General features: G+C 43.7%; 1 protein-coding gene across 1 annotated transcript; it reads right to left on the reverse strand.

Moving 5' to 3' along the window:
* Positions 1–605: 605 nt before the first annotated feature.
* On the reverse strand, positions 606–19,945 carry GAPDHS (glyceraldehyde-3-phosphate dehydrogenase, spermatogenic). Its single transcript, XM_081335131.1, has 11 exons — positions 19,909–19,945; positions 12,237–12,425; positions 10,801–10,897; positions 9,826–9,932; positions 8,408–8,498; positions 7,543–7,661; positions 7,174–7,255; positions 5,921–6,072; positions 4,420–4,582; positions 2,535–2,632; positions 606–997 (listed from the first exon to the last, which is right to left on the reverse strand). Exons 2-11 carry the CDS (start codon positions 12,263–12,265, stop codon positions 922–924), a joined length of 1,014 nt encoding a protein of 337 aa, XP_081191257.1. The 5' UTR covers positions 12,266–12,425; positions 19,909–19,945; the 3' UTR covers positions 606–921.
* Positions 19,946–20,917: the final 972 nt, after the last annotated feature.

Raw genomic sequence — 20,917 nt, forward strand, 5'->3', positions numbered from 1 at the left:
AAGTTTCCTATCAAGCGCCTTCCAGAACATGGAGCTGTGGAAGCTGAACGCTGGGAGCTATATCTCAATAACATCTGAGCTAAATTAGGGTTCCTTTTGATTCCTACTATACGGACAACAGACATGCTCCATCATATTTACCATTACACCAGATGCCTCGAGTTAAAGTGTTTTTCTTTAAAAAAAAATAAAAAAAAATAAAACCCTGATCATTGCTGCACTTCCAGACAGTTCTTCTGCATGTACAAAATGATTCCCTTCAGAAAAATGACCTATTATGATCCTTCGACACCATTGAAGGGAGTGGTTAAGAGAGAGGCATTTGCTTAGCTTTTGTAATCCATGCTGATTTCTGCTAAGTTCAAGCTATCAATTGCTATAGTTTTTTGGTGTGGTTGTGTAAACAAAAGCACAACGCGATTTTTTTTCCCCTTATCGGAAAATCATCCATGAATATAACTCAAAGCAAAACAGAAGTTCCCAGAGAAGGGGCAGCTTTCAATGCTCATAAACCTCACAAAGCACATTCGTTTGGCATGGTCAAAGAGCAAGGATTCCAAGTCCCTAAGACGTTTAAAATCACAGGGATACCCATCAAGGTCAGTTTAACTCCAGTGTTTTTTATTTCAGCACTTGCAAGATCTTGAAGACGCTACAGCCACACAAACCAAGGCATTAACCCCAGAGGCTAAGGCTCCCTTCTCCAAGGAGGAACTTGGTGTAATTTATCTTCACTAAATAAGCTGCTGGGGAAAGAAGGATTCACGCTCATGGATACGCGCGCACACACACACACACGTACACACAAAGCTTTACACAAAGTGCAGTGTTTGGGAATCTGTGGTGGAAGCAAAGAACCTAAGGACTAAAAGTGGTGAGGCCCTCTACTAAATAGCCTGGAATGTAATTCAAACTTAGGGTTCACATCTCCTCCTTGCTGTACATGTGCTTCAGGAGATCCGCTACACGACAGCTGTACCCATATTCATTGTCATACCTGCCAGAAAGGAAAAAGAAAAAAGAAAACATAAGCAAATCTTTATATTCAAGAATGACAGTGTACAAAAGTCAAAAAGCTGGAGCACCCTCGATATACAGTGCCCTTCTGAAGTTATTCCATACTTCCGTTTTCCAACTCCTCTAAATCCAGATTCAGGAACATTTATTTGGTTAAGGAAAAACGCATTAACTATCATCTGTACTTATAACAAGTTGCAAGTCAGCATTAGTTGTACAGGCATTCCTTGTTTAGAGACTACCTTGTTTAGTGACCATTTAAAAAATTTAAAAAATCATTTTCCATCCAATGCCTGAATCTCCTACATCTCTGACAACACAAATCTTCACTGTGAAACTCATTAAGGTCTGGCCAGTTTTAGGCAGCAGGGAAAGTTCTAATCAGGAAATTAAGATGGCGGGGGGGGGGGGGGAGGGGGAGGAAACCAAGTCAGGTAGCGGAGAGTGAGATAACTTTTATGTGAATGAGATAGCAACAGCCAATAAAGACCAATTCTGTAGTCTCTGCTCAGTCACAACTTCACTTAGCAACCCTTTTGTTTCCAGAACGGATTGTGATTGCTAAACCAAGAGAGGATGTCTAGTCGTCAGATCCAGGCTAACTTAGAAATAATTAGACATTAGCCCTCCTGGGGAGCAAACCTAGATGCAATATCTGCAGCCAAAAAGATGAGCTGGTCTTGCAGCACCATGCACTCTCTTTTTAAGCTGCAGGGTAGAAAGGAACTTTGTTTTGAAAATAGAAAATAGAAAGGTTGGGAAAAGATTCTCCTACCAGGATCCACCCAGTGTGGATCCGGTCTAGACTGGCCTTTTATAGACTTTCTTTCGTTTTGTTTCTTATAGCAGTGGGTGCAGTGGTGGGATACAGCCGGTTCGCAACACTTCGGCAGAACCGGTAGCTAATTTTCTGTTGCCCAGGCCCAGAATGGACTTTTGGAAGCAGAATCCACACAGACAAGCGGTTGTTCACCTATTTGAATCCCACCACTGAGAGGGTGGTGGATTTTGTTTTTTGGGGGGGTCTTTTTCGCTTGCTTGAAAATAATAGTAATAAAACTTATATTAATAACAAAGTGCCAAGCAGTCATGTCCTAGGCACGGATCTCTGAGCAAGGTGAATGGGATGTAAATGATCAGCAGGTTAGTATCTAAACTCTGGTTAATGCTAAGTGAAGCTCAATGTCTGAACGCAGTGTATACTTTGTGGATTGGGAAAACATCCCTGTTTTAAATGAGGGGAAATGCGAGGTGTATTTTCCATATTACAGTTCAATATTTTTCCATTATTTGAATTCTAGCATTAGCTGATGAAATTACTCTGCAAGGGATGGGTCTGGTGTTTTGACAGACTGAAAGCATCTAACTATATCCTTATTGGTCAAGGAAAGCAAGTCAAGACAATTTTGATGGGCAATTCTCCTTGTGGCAAAAAATCGCCAGATAATGACCTGACCATTTTCATTGTGAGCTATCTTGGAAAGCTCAACTGGGAGAAGAAACAAAACTCAACTTACCAAGAGATGAGCTTCACAAAGTTATCATTGAGGGAGATGCCTGCTCCAGCATCAAAAATAGAGGAACGATTGTCACCAATGAAATCAGTCGAAACAACCTGCGCACAAAGAAGAGAAAGTTACAGTATACAAAAAAAGATGGAAGGAGACACTGTAATAACCAACATCCTGAGCTCAAGCTTGAATTTTGAGTATCAAACACTTCCAAGGGGATCAAGAGCACTCCACTGGAAATGGAGTGCTTCGAATTCAAATGCTTTGCACAGTTCTATAAATATCAAGTGATTAAGCTGCCTGGCTGAGGGGTTCAACATTTTGGACAGAGTCCAGAGACATATATACCCTTTATTGAAAACCCTAACACTGTAGTTATTTTTAATTTGTTACAACCTGCAGTTGTAACACATAGTGTGGTGGGATGGAGGGTTTGTTGTCACTGTGTGTTGGGGGGAGAGAGCATGGGGGGAGGCTCAGCTAATCTCAACGTACACATGTTGTACTTTGACAATAAAGGTTTATTTATTATTATTATTAGTTGGCTCTTAGGTTTAGCCCAGGGGTCTTCAAACTTGGCAACTTTAAGACATGGACTTCAACTCCCAGAATTCCTCAGTCAGCCAGGGCTGGCTGAGGAATTCTGGGAGTTGAAGTCCACAAGTCTTAAAGCTGCCAAGTTTGAAGACCCCTGGTTTAGCCACACATTCCCCTGTGCCTCAAAGGTATCTCATTTACCATTATTGACATGTCCTCAGAACGTCATCTCATCCCCAGCCTGCAGCTGAGGCTGCTTAACTATATCTGATTGAAGGTTAAAACATCTTTCTGTTGTTCCCCACACAGCTTTCTATATGCACAATCTTTTGCACCTCAGTGACGTGCAGTTGGTGGTCCTCTTTGAACTTGGCTGTTTGGTTGCAGATATTTCATAATCCAGCTAGGTAACATCATCAGTGTCAGAGTCTGGAGCTTACTGCCTGTTTATATATAGTAGCTTGCCCTGCCAGTTTTGGTGAGGGTGTGTTTTCCTTCTTGATAGTTCCTTGAGTTACAGATGTTCTCCTCTACTGGGACTAGAGTGGTTACACAGAAGGCACTGGGATCTGCCCTGGTCTCCCTGGCTATTTTCAGCAGCAGCAGCAGCAGCAGCAGCAGCAGATACAGTCTCTTCCCTTTAAACGCTGGCCAATGGCATTAAGGCTTGAGCAGCAGGACAAAGCAAAGGGGCATCTGATGCCAGCCCCTTACCTACACGAATAATGTCCTGACTGCAACAGCGCAGATTGGAGAATGAAAATCCATCCGCTAACGCCTGTCAGCACAAAACACACACATACCACACCTCTGTAGAGACAGTACAAGAGGGAGAGAGCAAACGAGAGTACGAGAGCGTGACGGGGAGAGAAATGAGTGAAAAGAACAAGAGTAAGTCAGGGGACCAAAAGAGCCAATAAAATGAGAGAGAGAAGATAATCCATAGAGGAGGAAGAGCTGATCCACTGGGTGAACAGAGGCTTCATGATAAGACAGGGAAGGCAGAAACCTCTATCCACTCCGCAGATCAGCTTTTCATACAAGACTAAACCCACTGGCTTGTCTTATCGAAACTCACCTCTTTCCTTCCTTCACCCCAACTCACGTTAACGACTGGTGATATTTTTCCCACCAGCAAGAAATCCACCAGTCGCTTTCCCTGGACTGTCCCATATTACAAGCTTCCCCTTGTCGGCATTATTACAAAAGCAAACAACAATCAGCCGTTAGGCAGAGCACATTATGCCGGCCCACTCTGACGTTGCCTTGCCTTAAATCTGCTGAAGCTTAAGCTGGCTGATCTCCAAATAATCCTGCATCTTGCCAATGGAAACATACAACAGCATGTTTATACCTCATCTTCTGTATATCCCAGGATCCCTTTCATTGGCCCTTTAGCTGCCTTCTTGATAGCTTCTTTAATCTGAGCGTAGGTAGCTGACCGAGAGAGGCGGCAGGTCAGGTCAACAACAGACACATCACACACTGGCACACGAAATGCCATGCCGGTCAGCTTCCTGGTGGGGAAGAGAGATTTGGTCATTAAAAGGAAAAAAACCAAACACTTCCCATGGCAATCTAGATTTGAAATGTTTTACCAACAACAACTCGGTCCTCCAAGGAATGAGGGTGAGAATTGAGTTTAAGCACCTATAACAGGGCTTTTCAACCTTTTCACCCATTTTACCACTTTTAGGATATGGCAACAGCCGAGTACCACCAGTTGCCTAGCAAGGTGTCAAAACCTTGATGACCAAAAAAAAAAGGAAAAAAGTGATGAAGTACAGGTAGTCCTCGACTTACAACAGTTCGCTTGGTGACTGTTCGAAGTTATAATGGCACTGAAAAAAGTGCCCCCCCAAGCCACAGCCGAGCAAGACACCTGCCTGCCTGCCCGGCGGCGCCCTTCCTCCTGTCTGAGGTTTCCATTGTTGTGAGCATTTCTGTTGAGGATTGGCAGAGGGGCTGGGGTAGGGAGGTGTTTGGTTTTTATTCCTCCCCCCGCCATCTGCTGAGTGGTTGCAGCAGGTTTTTGTCACTTCACATGACCCTGGGACACTGTGACCATCATAAATATGAATCAGTTGCCAAGCATCTGAATGTAAATCACAAGACCCTGGAGATGCTGCAACGTTCCAGCTGATCGGCACTTCTTCTGGGCTCAGCAGAAGCACCAGGATCAGCGCCAAGCTGCAGCTGGAGCCTGGCACTGATCCTGGCGCTTCCGTTGAACCCTGACAGCCCTGCAGCTCCAGCCGTCTCTCTCTCAGGCTTGTGCGGTGCTGCCACGGGTTCAGCTCATTCCCCTCCCCCGCTACCACTTCTCTAGGATGGTCGCGTACCACCTGCCAGGTGCCAATGTACCACAGGTGGTACCCGTACCACTGGTTGAAAAGCCCTGACCTATAAGACTCCAGCTAAGTATCCCCAACTGCAATAAATACCATCTGGCAGACTCTGTGGCATTTTGTTTTCTCTGCTTTTATTAATGACTTTATTATTTCCTTAACGAGGCCACCAACCTACCACAGTGGGGTAGATTGTTACACAGACTGCTGTCGACTGGGGTCAGACTGAATGTAAGTAAGGACAGGTTTTAGACTAGCTCTTTCATTCTTCAAACTAAGCCTGGCTAATGATCGAGGATTATTGGATAAATAACATCTGGGTGTTTTGAGAAACATTCTCAGAACGAAATACTGGCAGTTTTATTAGTTTTCACTCATTCTCATGATCACCAATCAGTAATTAGAAATATGGCCTTGCTTGGCTCATGGTCACATCTTTAGGATTGCCCCAAATACATAAGCCAAGAGCCCTCCCCCCTTTTCAGAAGAGAAATTTGATCTGCATACCCATTGAGTTCTGGAATGACCTTGCCCACTGCTTTGGCAGCACCGGTAGAAGCTGGAATAATGTTCTGGTGAGCACCCCTCCCATCACGCCACGCCTTGGCAGAAGGTCCGTCCACCGTTTTCTGAGTGGCAGTGTAAGCATGGACAGTTGTCTGCAGATCAGAAATGTCGGTTGGTATAAGAACAGACATACAAGGCATATTCAACAGTAGATTTCATCTCACGAGCCACTTAGGTTTTTTTCTATGTAAAACCTGAACTGATGCATAATATTTTATGGTGCCTTTGCCATCACTTGCAGCCATTGTATTTATCTTGAGTGATAAATACAAATGCTGAAGACAGAGCTTTGTGCCAAAACCGATGGAAGGGGGTTAACCTCTCCTAGTAAATCTCCCCCCAAAATCAATTAAAACTAGAAGTGATTTATGCATGATTTTGCCATAAGCAAAGAGAGTAAAATATGACTGTTAGCCAACCGTAACTTGGCAAACTGAAAGTGCTGTAATTTATTGTTAGCTAATGTGTGGGATTAATCAAAACCCACCCAGCCCTCTTCCTGAGGAACTCCATTTATCCATTATTTCCAACCGTTTATAGTTATGAGACACGCAGGAATGCCAGTTTCTGCATTTTATCAGAAGGAGAAAGTGTGTTCTCCATGGGATGAAGAAAGTCATTTTAAACCGTTTTTTTTCCTTTTTGAAGTGGAATTGCTTTTACAACTCTGTAGACCAGGGGTGTCAAACTCACAATGTCAGGTGACATGTCGCGACATATCGCAACTTTTTTACCATTGCCGGCAATGGGGCGGGCAGAGTTTTGCTATGATGCATCTGGCCCACGAGCCGTCAGTTTGACACCCCTGCTATAGACTATATATATCTTAGCTGTCTTTTTGCCTTTCTTTCTTTCTTTCTTTTCTTTCTTTTTCTTTCTTTCTTTCTTTCTTTCTTTCTTTCTGCTTTCAAGTCAATATTGACTCCTGACAACAGCTGGACAAATCCCTGAAGTTTCCTTGGCAAGATTTTGGAAGTGGTGTGCCCTTGCCTTCTACTTTGGGGATTGAAAGATAACAATTGGCCCAAGATCACTCAACTGGCTTTGTGTCTAAGGTCACATAGTCTCCAAGCTTCTAACCTGGTGCCTTAACCATTAAGTCAAATTGGCTCACCTGTATGAATTTGGCAGTATAAAAATGTCACAAATCGAGAAATGAATAAGCATATTGGAAAGAAGAACATAGTTCTCACCATCAGGCCCTCCACAATGCCAAAGTTCTCATGGATGACCTTGGCCAAAGGTGCCAGGCAGTTGGTGGTGCAGGAAGCATTGCTGGAAAGCAAGAGTTACAGATGACTTTTTGTTGTTGTCCAGCACCCACCAACCCAGATATTAAGTTACATCTCAGTACAGATCTATACTCTTAGCTCCTCTTAGGTTTTTAGCTCCATCTCCAAATCCAACAAAGTTGAAATGAAATTGCTACGTTGTGCCTTAAGTTTTCTTCTTTGTACTGGATTATTTAAATTGCCAATAGGGAAGGAGGGGATTGCATTGATTTTATATAATTGGCCTATCAACCCCTAGGTTTTTCTCCAGTTGGCCAAGTTCTATCTTACCTCACAATATTCATGCTAGATGGATCGTACTTCTCATGGTTGACTCCCATAACAAACATGGGTGCATCTGGCGATGGGGCAGTCACCACAACTCGCTTGGCTCCTCCATGGAGATGAGCCTGTAAAAAAAATGGCAGATTTCAGTTATAGAATGTCAGTTGGTCGGCCAGGACAAACAGCCTGCAGTAAGGAGTAACAAAAGGACTGTATGCTTTATTCCAGTAAAGCAGAAATCTATGCTGGCCTATTATAAAAGCCAAGCATCTAAGTGAAATCTCCTCAAAACCCAGCAAATGTCACAAAAGGGAATAATTCTGGTTCTTATCTCAGAGAAGGGACCTGTTCTGTACCAGCCTACTACCGGCCCTGCAGAAAAGGCAGGGACAACCCCTTTACAAAACGGCAAGAGGCTGGAACTAAGCCTGCCAAATTTATTAACATAAAACAGAGCAAACAGAGCAAACAGAAACACGAACCATGAAACAGGAGCTAATCAAACGGTTGCCTTCAGCAAACCAGCCCTCCCACACATTCCCCTTTTAAACAGTTCAAGGCGTGGCTTCTCTCTGCCTCCTTCCGAGGTGCCCCATTGCCTTCCTGTTTACTCCTGATTGACTGCCTCCTGCGTCGGGCGTCCTTGAACAGGGCCAGCTGTGGGTCATCTTCATCTACGCTGTCAGGCTCACACAGCTGGGTCTGCGTCGTAACCAGATGGGAGGGGCCTGGCTGTGGGCTCTGCGGAGCCTCAAGGCTATCCTCTGGAGGCTCTCCAACACCCCCCTCCTCCTCCTCTGAATCGTCTGACCCAACTGCCGAACCCACAGGCTGGGTTCGGTCACAACAGGACCTACCTCAGGATACTTACCGAAGCTTTGTCAACAGTGAGAAAAACTCCAGTGGACTCTACTACATACAAGGCACCTGCATCGGCCCAAGGAATCTCATTTGGTTTCATGCTATGAAATACAAGAGGACAATCTTTATTTGGACCTGCTCACCCGGACTTCTATTCAAGCAGGAAATTACTTTCACGGCCTCTAGTCTTCAGCAAAGTAATTGGATGATCACGTCATGGAATCCACTCCGCTCTCTGACCTTTAGGAACACAAGCATCCCTGACATTCACCTGCACTTTCTCGTTTAATGTGTGCAACTCCCACCAAAGGTTTACCCTCCTGCAGTAGCTCCTCAACGAGATTCATACTGTGAAAAGCAATTAGCTGTTCAATAAGTGGTAATTGGTTAAGTTCACACATGGTGAATCTAGACAAGTGGATCAGCTTCATCATTTAGCTCATAATCTGCATTATGATAAGAAGGAAATGGTATAAATGGAAGAGTTGGCGCCAAAAGCATTGGTTTTACTCTAATGTCACTAGTCACCCTGTTTAAATCCACAATTATGATGCCCCAGGAAGGCATCAGAAAACCAAGAGCCTTGCCAGAACTCCATCACCAGAGTCACATTTGAGAAGGGGGCAACTATAAATTTGGTAAATACTGTAAAATTCTGTTTGTCATTTGATTATATTTACACAGAGACGCCACATTAATGCAAACCCTATCAAATAGGTCTTATACAGTCTTGTGATCAGCTGAGTATTTACACAGCCCCAATGAAAAATCTCAACCTCTTTAAACAGACATCTCCTAAGGGTAAATAAGAGCCAGAGTGTCGCAGTAATTAAGGCTGCAGGTTAGAAACCAGGAGACTGTGAGTTCGAATCCCACTTTAGGCACAAAGCCAGTTGGGTGACCTTAGGCTAGTCTGTTTTTCTCGGACCCGGGAAGTTGGGAATGGCAAACTATTTTTTAAAAATGTTGCCCAGGAAACTGCAGAAGTAGTACACACACACACACACACACACACACACACACACACACACACACACACATACACACGTCATATTATCACAACTTTCTTTCTAAGCTGCCCAACTACCAAGGTTTTATTTTATTTTTTATTTTAATTCCATTTATATCCTGCCCTTCTCCGAAGACTCAGGGCGGCTTACAAGCTTAGCAGTAGCCTTCATTCTATGTATATGCCTGCTTGTTAGGGCTTTCACACACACCCCAAGCGGCATTATTACAAAGTCAGCTTAATTGCCCCCAACAATCTGGGTCCTCATTTTACCTACCTCAGAAGGATGGAAGGCTCAGTCAACCTCAGGTTCTCTGGGCAGGCCACATTACTGAGAACATTAAAATACTAGCACATTTTAAATGGGTAAAGCAATGAAATGGGATGAATGCATTGTGCTGCCTCTTATTCCCACTTACTTCTGGAATACTGAGATTTTTGAGCCATTCACTACCAGCTTCCCACCATCTGCCATGACCTCTCCCTTGAAGCGCCCATGAGTAGAGTCATATTTGAACATGTAGACCTGTGGAGGAAGGAAGCCAAAGCCATATCATGCTAGGAGAACTGGATTTGTGCCACCTCTCTAGCTTGATTGAGGTCTAAAAAGAGGCAACCTGATGATGGTGCCATCCAATAGCTACACAATGATGTTGGGTTTTCAAAGGATTAGGCACCCAATCTTCTTATACAGCTGGTCCTCGCTTAACAAATGGTCATTTAACGACTGAAGTTACAGCAGATCCCTAAAGAGACTTACAACCCAGATTTGAAGTTCCAACATCTGACCCCACCCCACCCGTGGTCACGTGACTGCATTTTGGGTACTTGGCAAGCGGCCTGCATTTATGTCCATTTGCAGCCTCCGAGGTCCCATGACTGCAATTTACAGTATATATGTTTTGCCAGAAGTGGCATTTATTTGCTTTTATCTTCCAGCAAAACATGCCCACTGCAAACAAGGGGTTTGGCTTTATGACCACTGCATTCACTTAACAAGCACCGCAAAAAAAAAGTTGTAAAATCGGGTCAGTCACGTGATGAACTCACTTAACAACCAGCGCAACCTATGACAGTAATTTCAGGCTCAATTATGGTCATACGTCAGGTACAACCTGTAAACAGAGATCATTCCTGTTTCCCAAGAATAACTAAGCATCAAATTGGAAGAGTCCTAATCTCTGCTTAGCCTCTATTGCTGGAGTCCCAGCTCCCTCTCCATTCCAGCATATTTCACAGAAGGAGATGGGCTACATGCAGAAAGGACCTTCTCATCAAGTTTTCAATGAACTCTGACACTTTTCGGATCAGGCCTTCCTTTTCTGTCTCGTAAGGAAACTAAACTATTTCCCACAAGAGGTTTGGTGTGGTAGTCTCATAAGAAAAGCCATTACCATGTAATTCAGATCAATGAATGGGTCGTTGACAGCCACCACCTTGATCCCCTTCTCCACGCAGGCCCGGAGGACCAAGCGCCCAATACGTCCAAATCTGCAGGAGCAAAGCAGCCCATCCATTAGAGCACATCCCCCAAACCCCTTTGGTTCAAATTAAGGGATTTACTTAAAGATTTCCTTTAGTTCAGGGGTTTTCAAACTTGGCCATTTTATGACTTGTGGACTTCAACTCCTAGAATTCCTCAGCCAGGCACGTGTGCCTGGCTGAGGAATTCTGGGAGTTGAAGTCCACAAATCATAAAGGGGCCAAGTTTGAGGACCCCTGCTTGTGGACTTCAACTCCCAGGAATTCCTCAGCCAGGCACACTGGCTGAGGAATTCTGGGAGCTGAAGTCCACAAGTCATAAAGGGGCTAAGTTTGAAAACCCCCTGCTTTCGTTGCAAGGTTTCTCAAGCTTGGCAATTTTAAGACATGTAGACTTCAGCTCCCGGAATTCTCAAGCCAGCATGAGGGAGGTAAGGTTGGGTCCCACGGGCATGACCTCTGCCTGTATCTATTTTTTAAAGTGGCCTCAGGAACCTCTGCAAATTGCTATGAACTTCAGAGAGGCAAGCCAGCAGGAAGATTCCCAGAAAACAGAAGGTTTGGGTGTCAGGGGTTTGCCCTATCAGTACAATCACGTTATACTTCCACCTAGGTTCACGGCAGCTTTCCAACTTAACATAGACAGCCACACGGTGCAACCCAAAAAAATTCTGGCTGCACAATCGCTTTGGAACCAAACCAGCAAGCTTCGTTCAATCACAAAGCCTTTGTCAGAATGCTTGTCAACGCTGCTAACATCAAATGTTCTTGCTTGACAAGAGATGAAGAAGTAGCCATTTCATATGTTAAACTTGTGTATTGCTTTAAGAGATTAAGGTTGGGAGGGGGGAAGAGGAGGATTGCACCTTCAAGGCCATCTCTAACTAAAGAAGATAAGACCTTGGTGGGTATTCTAATGGAAGGGAAACTGTTTAAATTAATTGGAGAACATGATTAATGACAAAATTAGAAAGGTGGAGAATTGTGTTTTAATATATTGTGCAAGGGGTGGAGATTTCAGATTCCAACTCCCTTCGAGCAAGCATTTGCCGGTGTATTAGGCTAATAAAGGACTTTTAAGGTAAACAATGCCTCAGAGTCACTTGAAAAGCCCATACGTCGGAAACTTGACAACGCTCCTGTTGCAAAAGACCAAGAAGAAAGAAAACACCCATTTCCTTTTCTATCACTGGGAGGCCATTTTCTAGAAACTGGAGTACCGTTTCCTAAGGGGTGGGCTTCAACTCCCAGCATCTCCCAACCTCATCTTAAAGATGCTTCCTTATATGGGCGTCATCGCTTTGCAGATACCGAAATCTCAGCTGGGCGCCGAAGGAAAAAAGCTCACCCATTGATTCCAACAGCAAACTCAGCCATACGTTTTTTAGGGGGTGGCGGAGGCGGTGGAGGGGGCGGAGGTGGAGGAGCTTCTGGTTCTGGCTCTGGGGTGGGTGGCTGAGGCTCTGGTTCCGCCTCAGGGGTACCTGGCACCGGCTCAGGAGAGATCTTTGGAGGAGACCCGTCACTGATCTCAAGCCTGCAGGAATATAAGCATCACGAAAAAAGCAAGAGGAATTGCAGATTTATCTTGGCTGACATTTGTAGCATTGTTCAAGCAGAGCCTTATACAGTTATAGCCTCAACCAAATACTCTCTGTGTTTGTGCGTGTATACATATATCCGCTTAAATCAAGAATTTAAGTCCCTATTAACTTCACTGAAAGGTTTCCCCCCCACACACCCTGTAAATATCTTTACAACCCACCTGCACTGGAGCAAGAATTCACATATATTTTTCTCAAGGACTTTCCTGAAATCAATAAACTTATTCTAGCCGTGTCATCCTTCTGAACACTATGTAGTTATCAGATGCATTGTTTACATTTCTGTCTGCAAATTCAAAACTGAAATGTGTAACTTAATTGTAGAATTCCCATCCTTCTTCTCCACTGTCTTTATTTTATTTATTTTTTGTAGCTTTGCTTGATAAAAACTTTCTGAAAATTCAAAGTCAGCATGCTCATCTTCACTGGGATCAATCGAAATGATTCAACGGTGGATCTGAAATTATTTTTCCCTGGAACCAGTGTGGTTATGGCCAGTTCACATGTAGATTGGTTTCTCTCATCACTAGTCTGAACCATTCTATTTGTTTGTTTGCTCTTGGCTTAATGTGAAATATAAACCCAGCCATTATGGTTTATAAGTTATGGTTTCTGATCTAGCGCAGTGAGTACATTTTACCTGTTATTAAATTCATGCTAGAAACTAGTACAGTTCTCCTTCAGGGATCTGGACAACTAAAATTTGGCAAAGGTACTCCTTTAGACTCCAAGAGAGAAGGCCTGGCAAATCTTATGGACATATCTACTCCAATCACCATAAGATCCTCAATTGTTTCTACAAATTCTTTCAAGGCTAATGGATGTAATATTTGTGAAATTGAAGCAAACAAGCAAAAATAGATGCCCAGATATACTGATATTCCTCCTTTATGTAAAGAATATTCAAGATAATTATTTGAGAGGACAACCAGAAAGTTATTGGATATTTTCTTACATGTAGAGCTGAAATATACTCATTCGGCAAGAATACACTTTATACAATAGGTAGATGCTAAATAATTTCGATCTGGCTGGGCAGGCTTCTAAAAGGACATTTTGGAAATGCTGTTATTTTTGCTTCAATGCCCATCCCTCCCCTAATCTTAGTGAATATACATGAAAGTGATTTCTTTCCAAGTACGATGCTCTATATCAGGGGTGTCAAACTCAATTTCATTGAGAGCCGCATCAGCATTGCAGTTGCCCTCAGGGGGCCGGGTGGGTATGGTCTGGGTGGGCGTGGCCTACTGGATGGGCGTGGCTAAAGTGCGTATGGCCTACTGGGTGGGCGTGGCCAGCTCTACATCGTTCGCATCAAGGGTGCCTAGGCAGGAGTGGGACAGATCTGAGGGTCTCTGGCAGAAGGAGGGTCTCTGGGCCAGGGCCAAGGCAGCAGGGGCCGTTCCCTCGCTGTTTCCAGGATGGCTTCGCGGGCCGGATCTGGCCCCCAGGCCTTGTGTTTGACATGTCTGCTCTATATTGATAGGCATACCATTATCCTTTAATGAAGCATTGGATAACATATGCCCCCCCCACCTCCATCTCCAGCACTGCTGGGCTACAATTCCCATCATCTTCACCATTTATCACAGTGGTGGCAAACCTATGGCACGCATGCCGGAGGCGGCACTCAGTGGCCATGTGTGCCATCGCCCTAGCCCCCTCCTCACCAGCACCCCCCCCAGAGGAGAGTGGCCCCTGAGCATGGCCCACATGAAGCAGTGCAGCCAAGGACATGGCAGCCAGGCAGCAGGGACAAGACTCCGCCCTCACGCCCCATCACGTGCAGTTGATGCTGCAGGGCGTCAGTGGAGGGCATGGCCACCATGGCACTGCTGGGCCACCTGGGTGATTGTATTTAGGTGGTGAGTGGCCCGGTGGGCGGGGGTGAAGGCAGAGTGGGACATGTGGGGCAGGGGCGGGGGCAGTTTTTGAGCACTCGGTCTCTAAAAGGTTTGCCATCATTGACTTATCACGTTAGCTGAAACTGCTGAGAAATGTAGATCACAAGTTCCTCATCCGTTTCAGGGCATAAATCAACAGATCTTACCATTGGTTATATTGATTCCATAAACTTCATGGAAAGGACAGCAGTTAACCTTTAAAGCCTTTCAAGATATTTTCTTACCTGAAGACTTTGACACTAACTGATGTGCTACACTGATCCATTTTCGGTGAACTATTGCGTTGATTTCATATACTGGCTGACCTATCTACTGCTTCTCTACCTAGAGACACTGAAACAGGATTTCAAGAAAGTTAATATTTTCAGCTGAGCATTCTTTAACCATTATTAGAAAACACTTCCCTTTGTCTCCAGTCACAAATCCTTTTCTTCGTTTTCCTTTTATGCTTCAACTCATAGACTGACAAAAGTAATGTCTCAAACAACTTGGAATAGGGCAAAACACTTGGCTTCAACTAACTATCCCCTAATGTGTATCTTCAAACACTGTTGGGGTCTTCTGGAGCTGGAAGTATGAGATAAGCATCAGCACCAAGGCAAATTAATTTCACTGAGACCAGTTAACATCCTGGACATTTCAGAATCATCTTCAATTGGATAATAGCCTCAAGTCTACTCTAAGCATATGTTTTCTATAGCATCTCTGCAGAGATTAAAAAGTATAATTTTGGACCTGGAATACTACATATAAAGTAGTAAGGATCACAAGTAACTTCAACCAAGGTGCACTGGGTCACTCCCAGCACAGATCTATTGAATCAGGGATCCCCAAAGTGGTCAAGATAAACCCCCAAGGGTCAATGGTACTATCCAAGAGGTCAATAAACAGCTGGGGGTCAAAATAAGATCAATAAATGTCTGGGGGGGGTGTCAATAGGAAAAGACTGTTCCTGGAAGATTGTGATTAAAATTCCCTATTCTCCAACCAAATATCAGTGCCCTGTTTCGATGCTCATCAGATGCAGCCTTCCCATACTGATATTAACAGTTTCAGTAAGAAAGGAATTGCAGACCATAAATAAAATATTAAATATTAATTAAATATTAATATTTTAAATATTACCTATTTTTATAAAGTCACTATTATTCTTCATTGTGTTACTAAAGTACTATTATTTTTGTATGTTTCATGTTTGATGAACAATCCAAAACTTCATAAATGGATTGATGAGCTGAAGAGTTTGGAGACCCTTGTATTAAATCAAACAAAGACAGGTAATCCAATGAGATACACATTTTGTCCCAATAAAGACATCTCCTTGGATTTTGTGTTTATTTGAAATCATTTTTTGACAGCACATCAGGCACAACTTCTTGGCAGCTACTACAAGACAGAGCAGAAGACATTTTAATTTCATCCCTATCAACTCAACTCTGCAGTCCCCCAAACATTTAAGCCATTTTACTAAAAACACTTTACAGATTCGTGACAATCTTTTTGTTTAGTAATTCTTTATGCATTTATCAAGATTTCTGTGTAACACTGTTCTGTCAAAAAGGAAACTGCGGTACATACCTTAAACGCAAAGCAAAAAAAAACCAAAAACCTTTCTCCTGAAGAATAGCAGTAGCAACAGCTCACAGTTCAGCTATGAAAACTGTTGCTATAGAAATAAAAAATGTGAGAATATGTGCTTTCTGTTAACAAGTATATATAAGCTGGCATATCTAGCATCTATGAGTATAAGCATATTCGGCAATGGCTTGGGATTTTATGACAGCCACAGAAGATTAGCCCAGGAAATTATTCCATACCGACTTAAAATTGACTATACTGTTTTTAATGCACCACCGTTTCATATATGCAATGGAAACATTCACCTATCGTAAAAAAAAATACATTCTCATCTCAATGCAGGCTTTCAGGTGCTGCAGTGTTACTCCGTGGCCAGGAACAGAGTAACAGAGTGCCAAGCTTACACAAAAACATATGAGATTCCAGCCAAGGACAGCCTCTGCATGTACAAACAAGTCAATAGACAGACAGACAGACAGACACACACACACACACACACACATATATATATATATATATATATATATACACACACATACACACACACACATATATATGTATACATACACATAAACACACACACACACACACACATATATATATATATGGGACGTGGTGGCTCAGTAGATTAGGATGCTGAGCTTGTCGATCAGAAGGTCGGCAGTTTGGCGGGTCGAATCCCGAGTGCCGCGTAGCAGAGTGAGCGCCTGTTACTCGTCCCAGCTTCTGCCAACCTAGCAGTTCGAAAGCACGTAAAAATGCAAGTAGAAAAATAGGGACCACCACGGTGGGAAGGTAACAGCGTTCCGTGCGCCTTTGGCACCTAGTCATGCCGGCCACATGACCACGGAGACGTCCTCGGACAAGCGCTGGCTCTTCGGCTTTGAAACGGAGATGAGCACCGGCCCCTAGAGTCGGAAACGACTAGCACGCATGTGCGGGGGAACCTTCACCTTTATATATATATATATATATATATATATATATATATATATATATATATATATATATATATATATATATATATATATATATATATATATGTATATATATATATGGTATATATATTATATATATATATATATATATATATATATATATATATATATATATATATATATATATATATATGGTATATATATATATATGGTATATATATATATGGTATATATATATATGGTATATAAATACGGTATATATATATATATATATATATATATATATATATATATATATATATGGTATATATATATGGTGTATATATACATATATGGTATATATACATATATACATATACATACATACATACATAAGGTAAAGGTTCCCCTGCACATGCGTGCTAGTCGTTTCCGACTCTAGGGGCCGGTGCTTATCTCCGTTTCAAAGCCGAAGAGCCAGCGCTTGTCCGAGGACGTCTCCATGGTCATGTGGCCAGCATGACTAGACGCCATACATAAAATCTTGGCTGCAACTGCTATGACCTTGAAGAAATCACTGACACAGAATGATCTCCCCTGAGTGGCTGGATCCCAATCTTATACCATGTCAGCTATGTAGAATGCTTTTAATTTCAGACACACAACTGTAGCCACAGAAATCTAAGTAAAAATTTCTTAATATCTCTGCGCACTGATCCTGCTCACAGCAAATGGAATCTAAATTTTGGCTCTCCTATCTCCTTCTGGTATCTGCCTCCAGTCCTCCATTGCTGGCTTCTGATTTCCATAGGAGAGACAAGAAGCCCCGATTGCATGCTTCCTTCTGGGGTTCTAGTCAAGATAATCCATTCACCACAGCAATGAGGACTTATCCCTCCCTATCAGAGAAAGGTCAGGCATTTCATCCAAGGATCATCTCTCCCCCTCCCTCCCCAAATCCACCTAGCTGGTGCTGCAAACTCCAATGCAGGCACGCTAGCCAGACATCAGCTAAGCTTTCCTATGCCCTCAAGCACAATGTGGGTTGCCCACTATGACTTAGCACTGTGCAAAAATCAGGCAATTCTGGCTTAATCAACTAGTGACAATTAAAAAACATTTTAGTACAATGTTCTGTATACTTAAATTTAGAATCATCACTCCAATTTTTTTTTAAAAGGGCTTTTTTTAAAAAAATAGGCAAAATATTTAAGCACAAAAATACGCAACACTTGTTCTGTACAAAGTCTGATTTGCAATGGGCGATTGTGGTTTTATTCACAACACCATGGAACCCTCTTGTTACAATAAATATGCAGCTCTGCTACCTAGAATCCTGCTAGCAAATGGAGGCAGATTGTCCTAACCCTGGTGAGTCTTAACACCAGTAAGAAAGTCACATCAATAAGGTAGATCTGTGCAATTAGAGCCGATTCTAGAAGCAAGCAAACCAGAGGGGGTCTTTTTTATTTCCTCCATTTCAAAAAGATCTGATGTCAAATGAACTGGTCCAGACCCCCAAAGATGTCATGCATATAAAGTCACTAAGTGCCTTTTTCCTACTTAAGTGTGGATACATTAGGATTTCTTTAGAGCTAATTTTTTATATGTATGATTTATTTGGAGAAGAGGGTAAATAAATGGAAGACTTCTTCAGCAACCCTTTTCTCTCAAACAGGAGCAGAGAATGGGGTGAGGGTGTCCAATATGCTAGGTTTAGAGGAGGTAAAAGAAAAAAAAACAATCATACAGGATATGGACAGGCATTAATTTTGCATTTGATTTCCGCAACCAACAGTAAAAGGGCTCCATTTCCTAAGTGAAGGTCAAGGGCTGAAGCTCCCCATCTAACATTGCCTTCTAAATCTAATCAGGATTATCAATTCTCCTGGCGTTTCTGACGCAGCTGCATTTTTAGAGGGAGCCATTGCAGAGACCAGGAGGAGCACAAGCGGATGACTCTGCATTCCCATCTCCCTACCCTGGGATCTCCTCTCCAGCAAGAACAGCAGATAATTCTTCCTGCTGCAACTCACAAAGGCTGAAAAAAGCTTTGCCAGCTGCTCATAATCCTCAGGACTATTGCAGGCATCCTCTCTCTCAAGGACAAGGGCCTCCCTTTTCCTGTCTGCTTTCCAAGCAACTGCCCTTCTGCAGTCAACCAGCCACCCTGCGGTCCCTCCCCAGCCTCCTGCAGCGGCTTAGCAATCCCATCTAACACTCTCTCCCATGCCAAATCTAGAAATCCCCCTTCAGACATTACCAAGGGGCTGTCAAACCACCCAAAAGCCTGCACTGCACGGCTCAAGCAAAAAAAAAACAACTCTCCTTTCCTCCCCCTGTCATTGCAAGAGCGAGATATTGATTGCCTGTCAAGGAGCTGCATCCCTCCTCTAAATCCCTTGAAATGTCCCACAAAACCAACCCCCATCACCTTTTCTCACCCAGGTAAAGATACCTCTGCCCCCATCCTTCCTTCAGCCCACAAACACCAGTCTGCCCTTCCAGATAACACCTTTTATACCTTTCCAAAGTTCACTGGCTTTTTCACGGAACCTCCCTCCCTCCCACCTCCTCCCAACCAGCATCTGGGGGACCCCCTTCAATTTACTTCAGCTCCCCTTTTTAGGGGGCCATTGAGGGCGCCTTTTCATTGCCCTCCTTTCCTCCAGCGTCTTTGTTCAAATCACTCCAGCCCCCCCCCCCCCCACACACACACACACCTTCCAATCTTCAGCTGCACAATTCAGGCTGATTTATATATAATAAAAGCCACCCCCACCACCACCACCCTCCAATTACATATCTGCTATTGCCACCATCCCCATCATAGCTTGAACCAAGGTCCCTATGCTCAGGGTGATGGGAGGTGTCCCCCTCCCCAACACCCCCTAGAGCAACAAGGGCATGGCGGGGGTGGAAGGAAGCCGCTTAAGAACACCCCCACCCGCCGCCTCTTCAGGGCTGCTGGTCACCCTGGCTCGGCGGCTCACCTTCCCTCCCGCTCACCTGTCCACCTGTCCGCCTGCCCAACCGAAACAAGATCCTGGACGGGCGTCGAACACGAAAAGCAACGGCCAAGTGGTGGCTTATATAGCTGCTAGGCAACGCCTAAGCCCCCCCCGCCCCGCCTTTCTCATCAGCTGAAGCCCCTCCCCCTCAGAAGACACGCCCCCTCTTGTCTCCAAGCCCGCTGTTGCGGGGGCTCTCAAGGAGCCGTAATGCGCGTGCGTTACTCCGCCGCTCAGTCAGGCGGTGGTACCCGGAGCATCCTAACGGCTGGTTTGGCCGCCCCTAGGCGCGTGCGCAGTGCGGCTATGGGTACCTGCCGCGGGTGAAGGAGAATTGGCATTGCTCGCCCTTGTGGAGTTTTTTTTTGTTGTTGTTGTTTTGCCATTGTGCGTCGTTAGAATATTTCGCTTATTAAACGTGGGGAGCCTGGAATTCCCATAGTCTACCCCCAATCGTATTAGCTAGCGCAGGGGTCTTCAAACTTGGCCCTCTTTAATGACTTGTGGACTTCAACTCCCAGAATTCCTTAGCCAGCGTGCCTGGCTGAGGAATTCTGGGAGTTGAAGTCCACAAGTCACGAAAGGGCCAAGTTTGAAGACCCCTGCGCTAGGGCGATGAGAATCGAGAAAGGCTGGAGAAAAATCGGGTGTTTTATGGTATAGCACACCTGAATGGGAATCTGATCAGCTGAGCAAAAGGGGGGAAAAAGGCATCCAACAATAAGTGGAAATCTGGTGCAAGAAATAAGTTTGGGGTGTTTAATTTGGAGATTAGATTCATTGTGATCTCCTTGGTGCCGGTCAACAACAGTTTAAAACAAGCAATTTTCAAATACATCAGAATAAATAACTTGAAATGTATTTTTTTTCCTAGCAGTTCCTAGAAATTTTCAAGTGTTTATAAATAACATAAACAACAATCTAGTGTACTGCTTGCAAGTAACGACGTGATCTTCAACTCTTGAAAAAGAGAAAAAAATCTAGATTCCTATTAGGGTGGAAATATTTTGTGTTC

Source organism: Vipera berus, assembly GCF_964194415.1.
Source record: "Vipera berus genome assembly, chromosome: 9".
NCBI classification, from domain to species: domain Eukaryota; kingdom Metazoa; phylum Chordata; class Lepidosauria; order Squamata; family Viperidae; genus Vipera; species Vipera berus.

Coding starts and splice junctions, on each gene's coding strand:
- GAPDHS (XM_081335131.1), bottom strand. CDS start 12,265: ATGGCTGAGTTTGCTGTTGGAATCAATGG. Junction 8,499..9,825: donor AAAATCTCAGTATTCCAGAA/GTAAGTGGGAAT, acceptor TGTATTTCATAG/CATGAAACCAAATGAGATTC. Junction 998..2,534: donor TTTGTGAAGCTCATCTCTTG/GTAAGTTGAGTT, acceptor CCTTTCTGGCAG/GTATGACAATGAATATGGGT.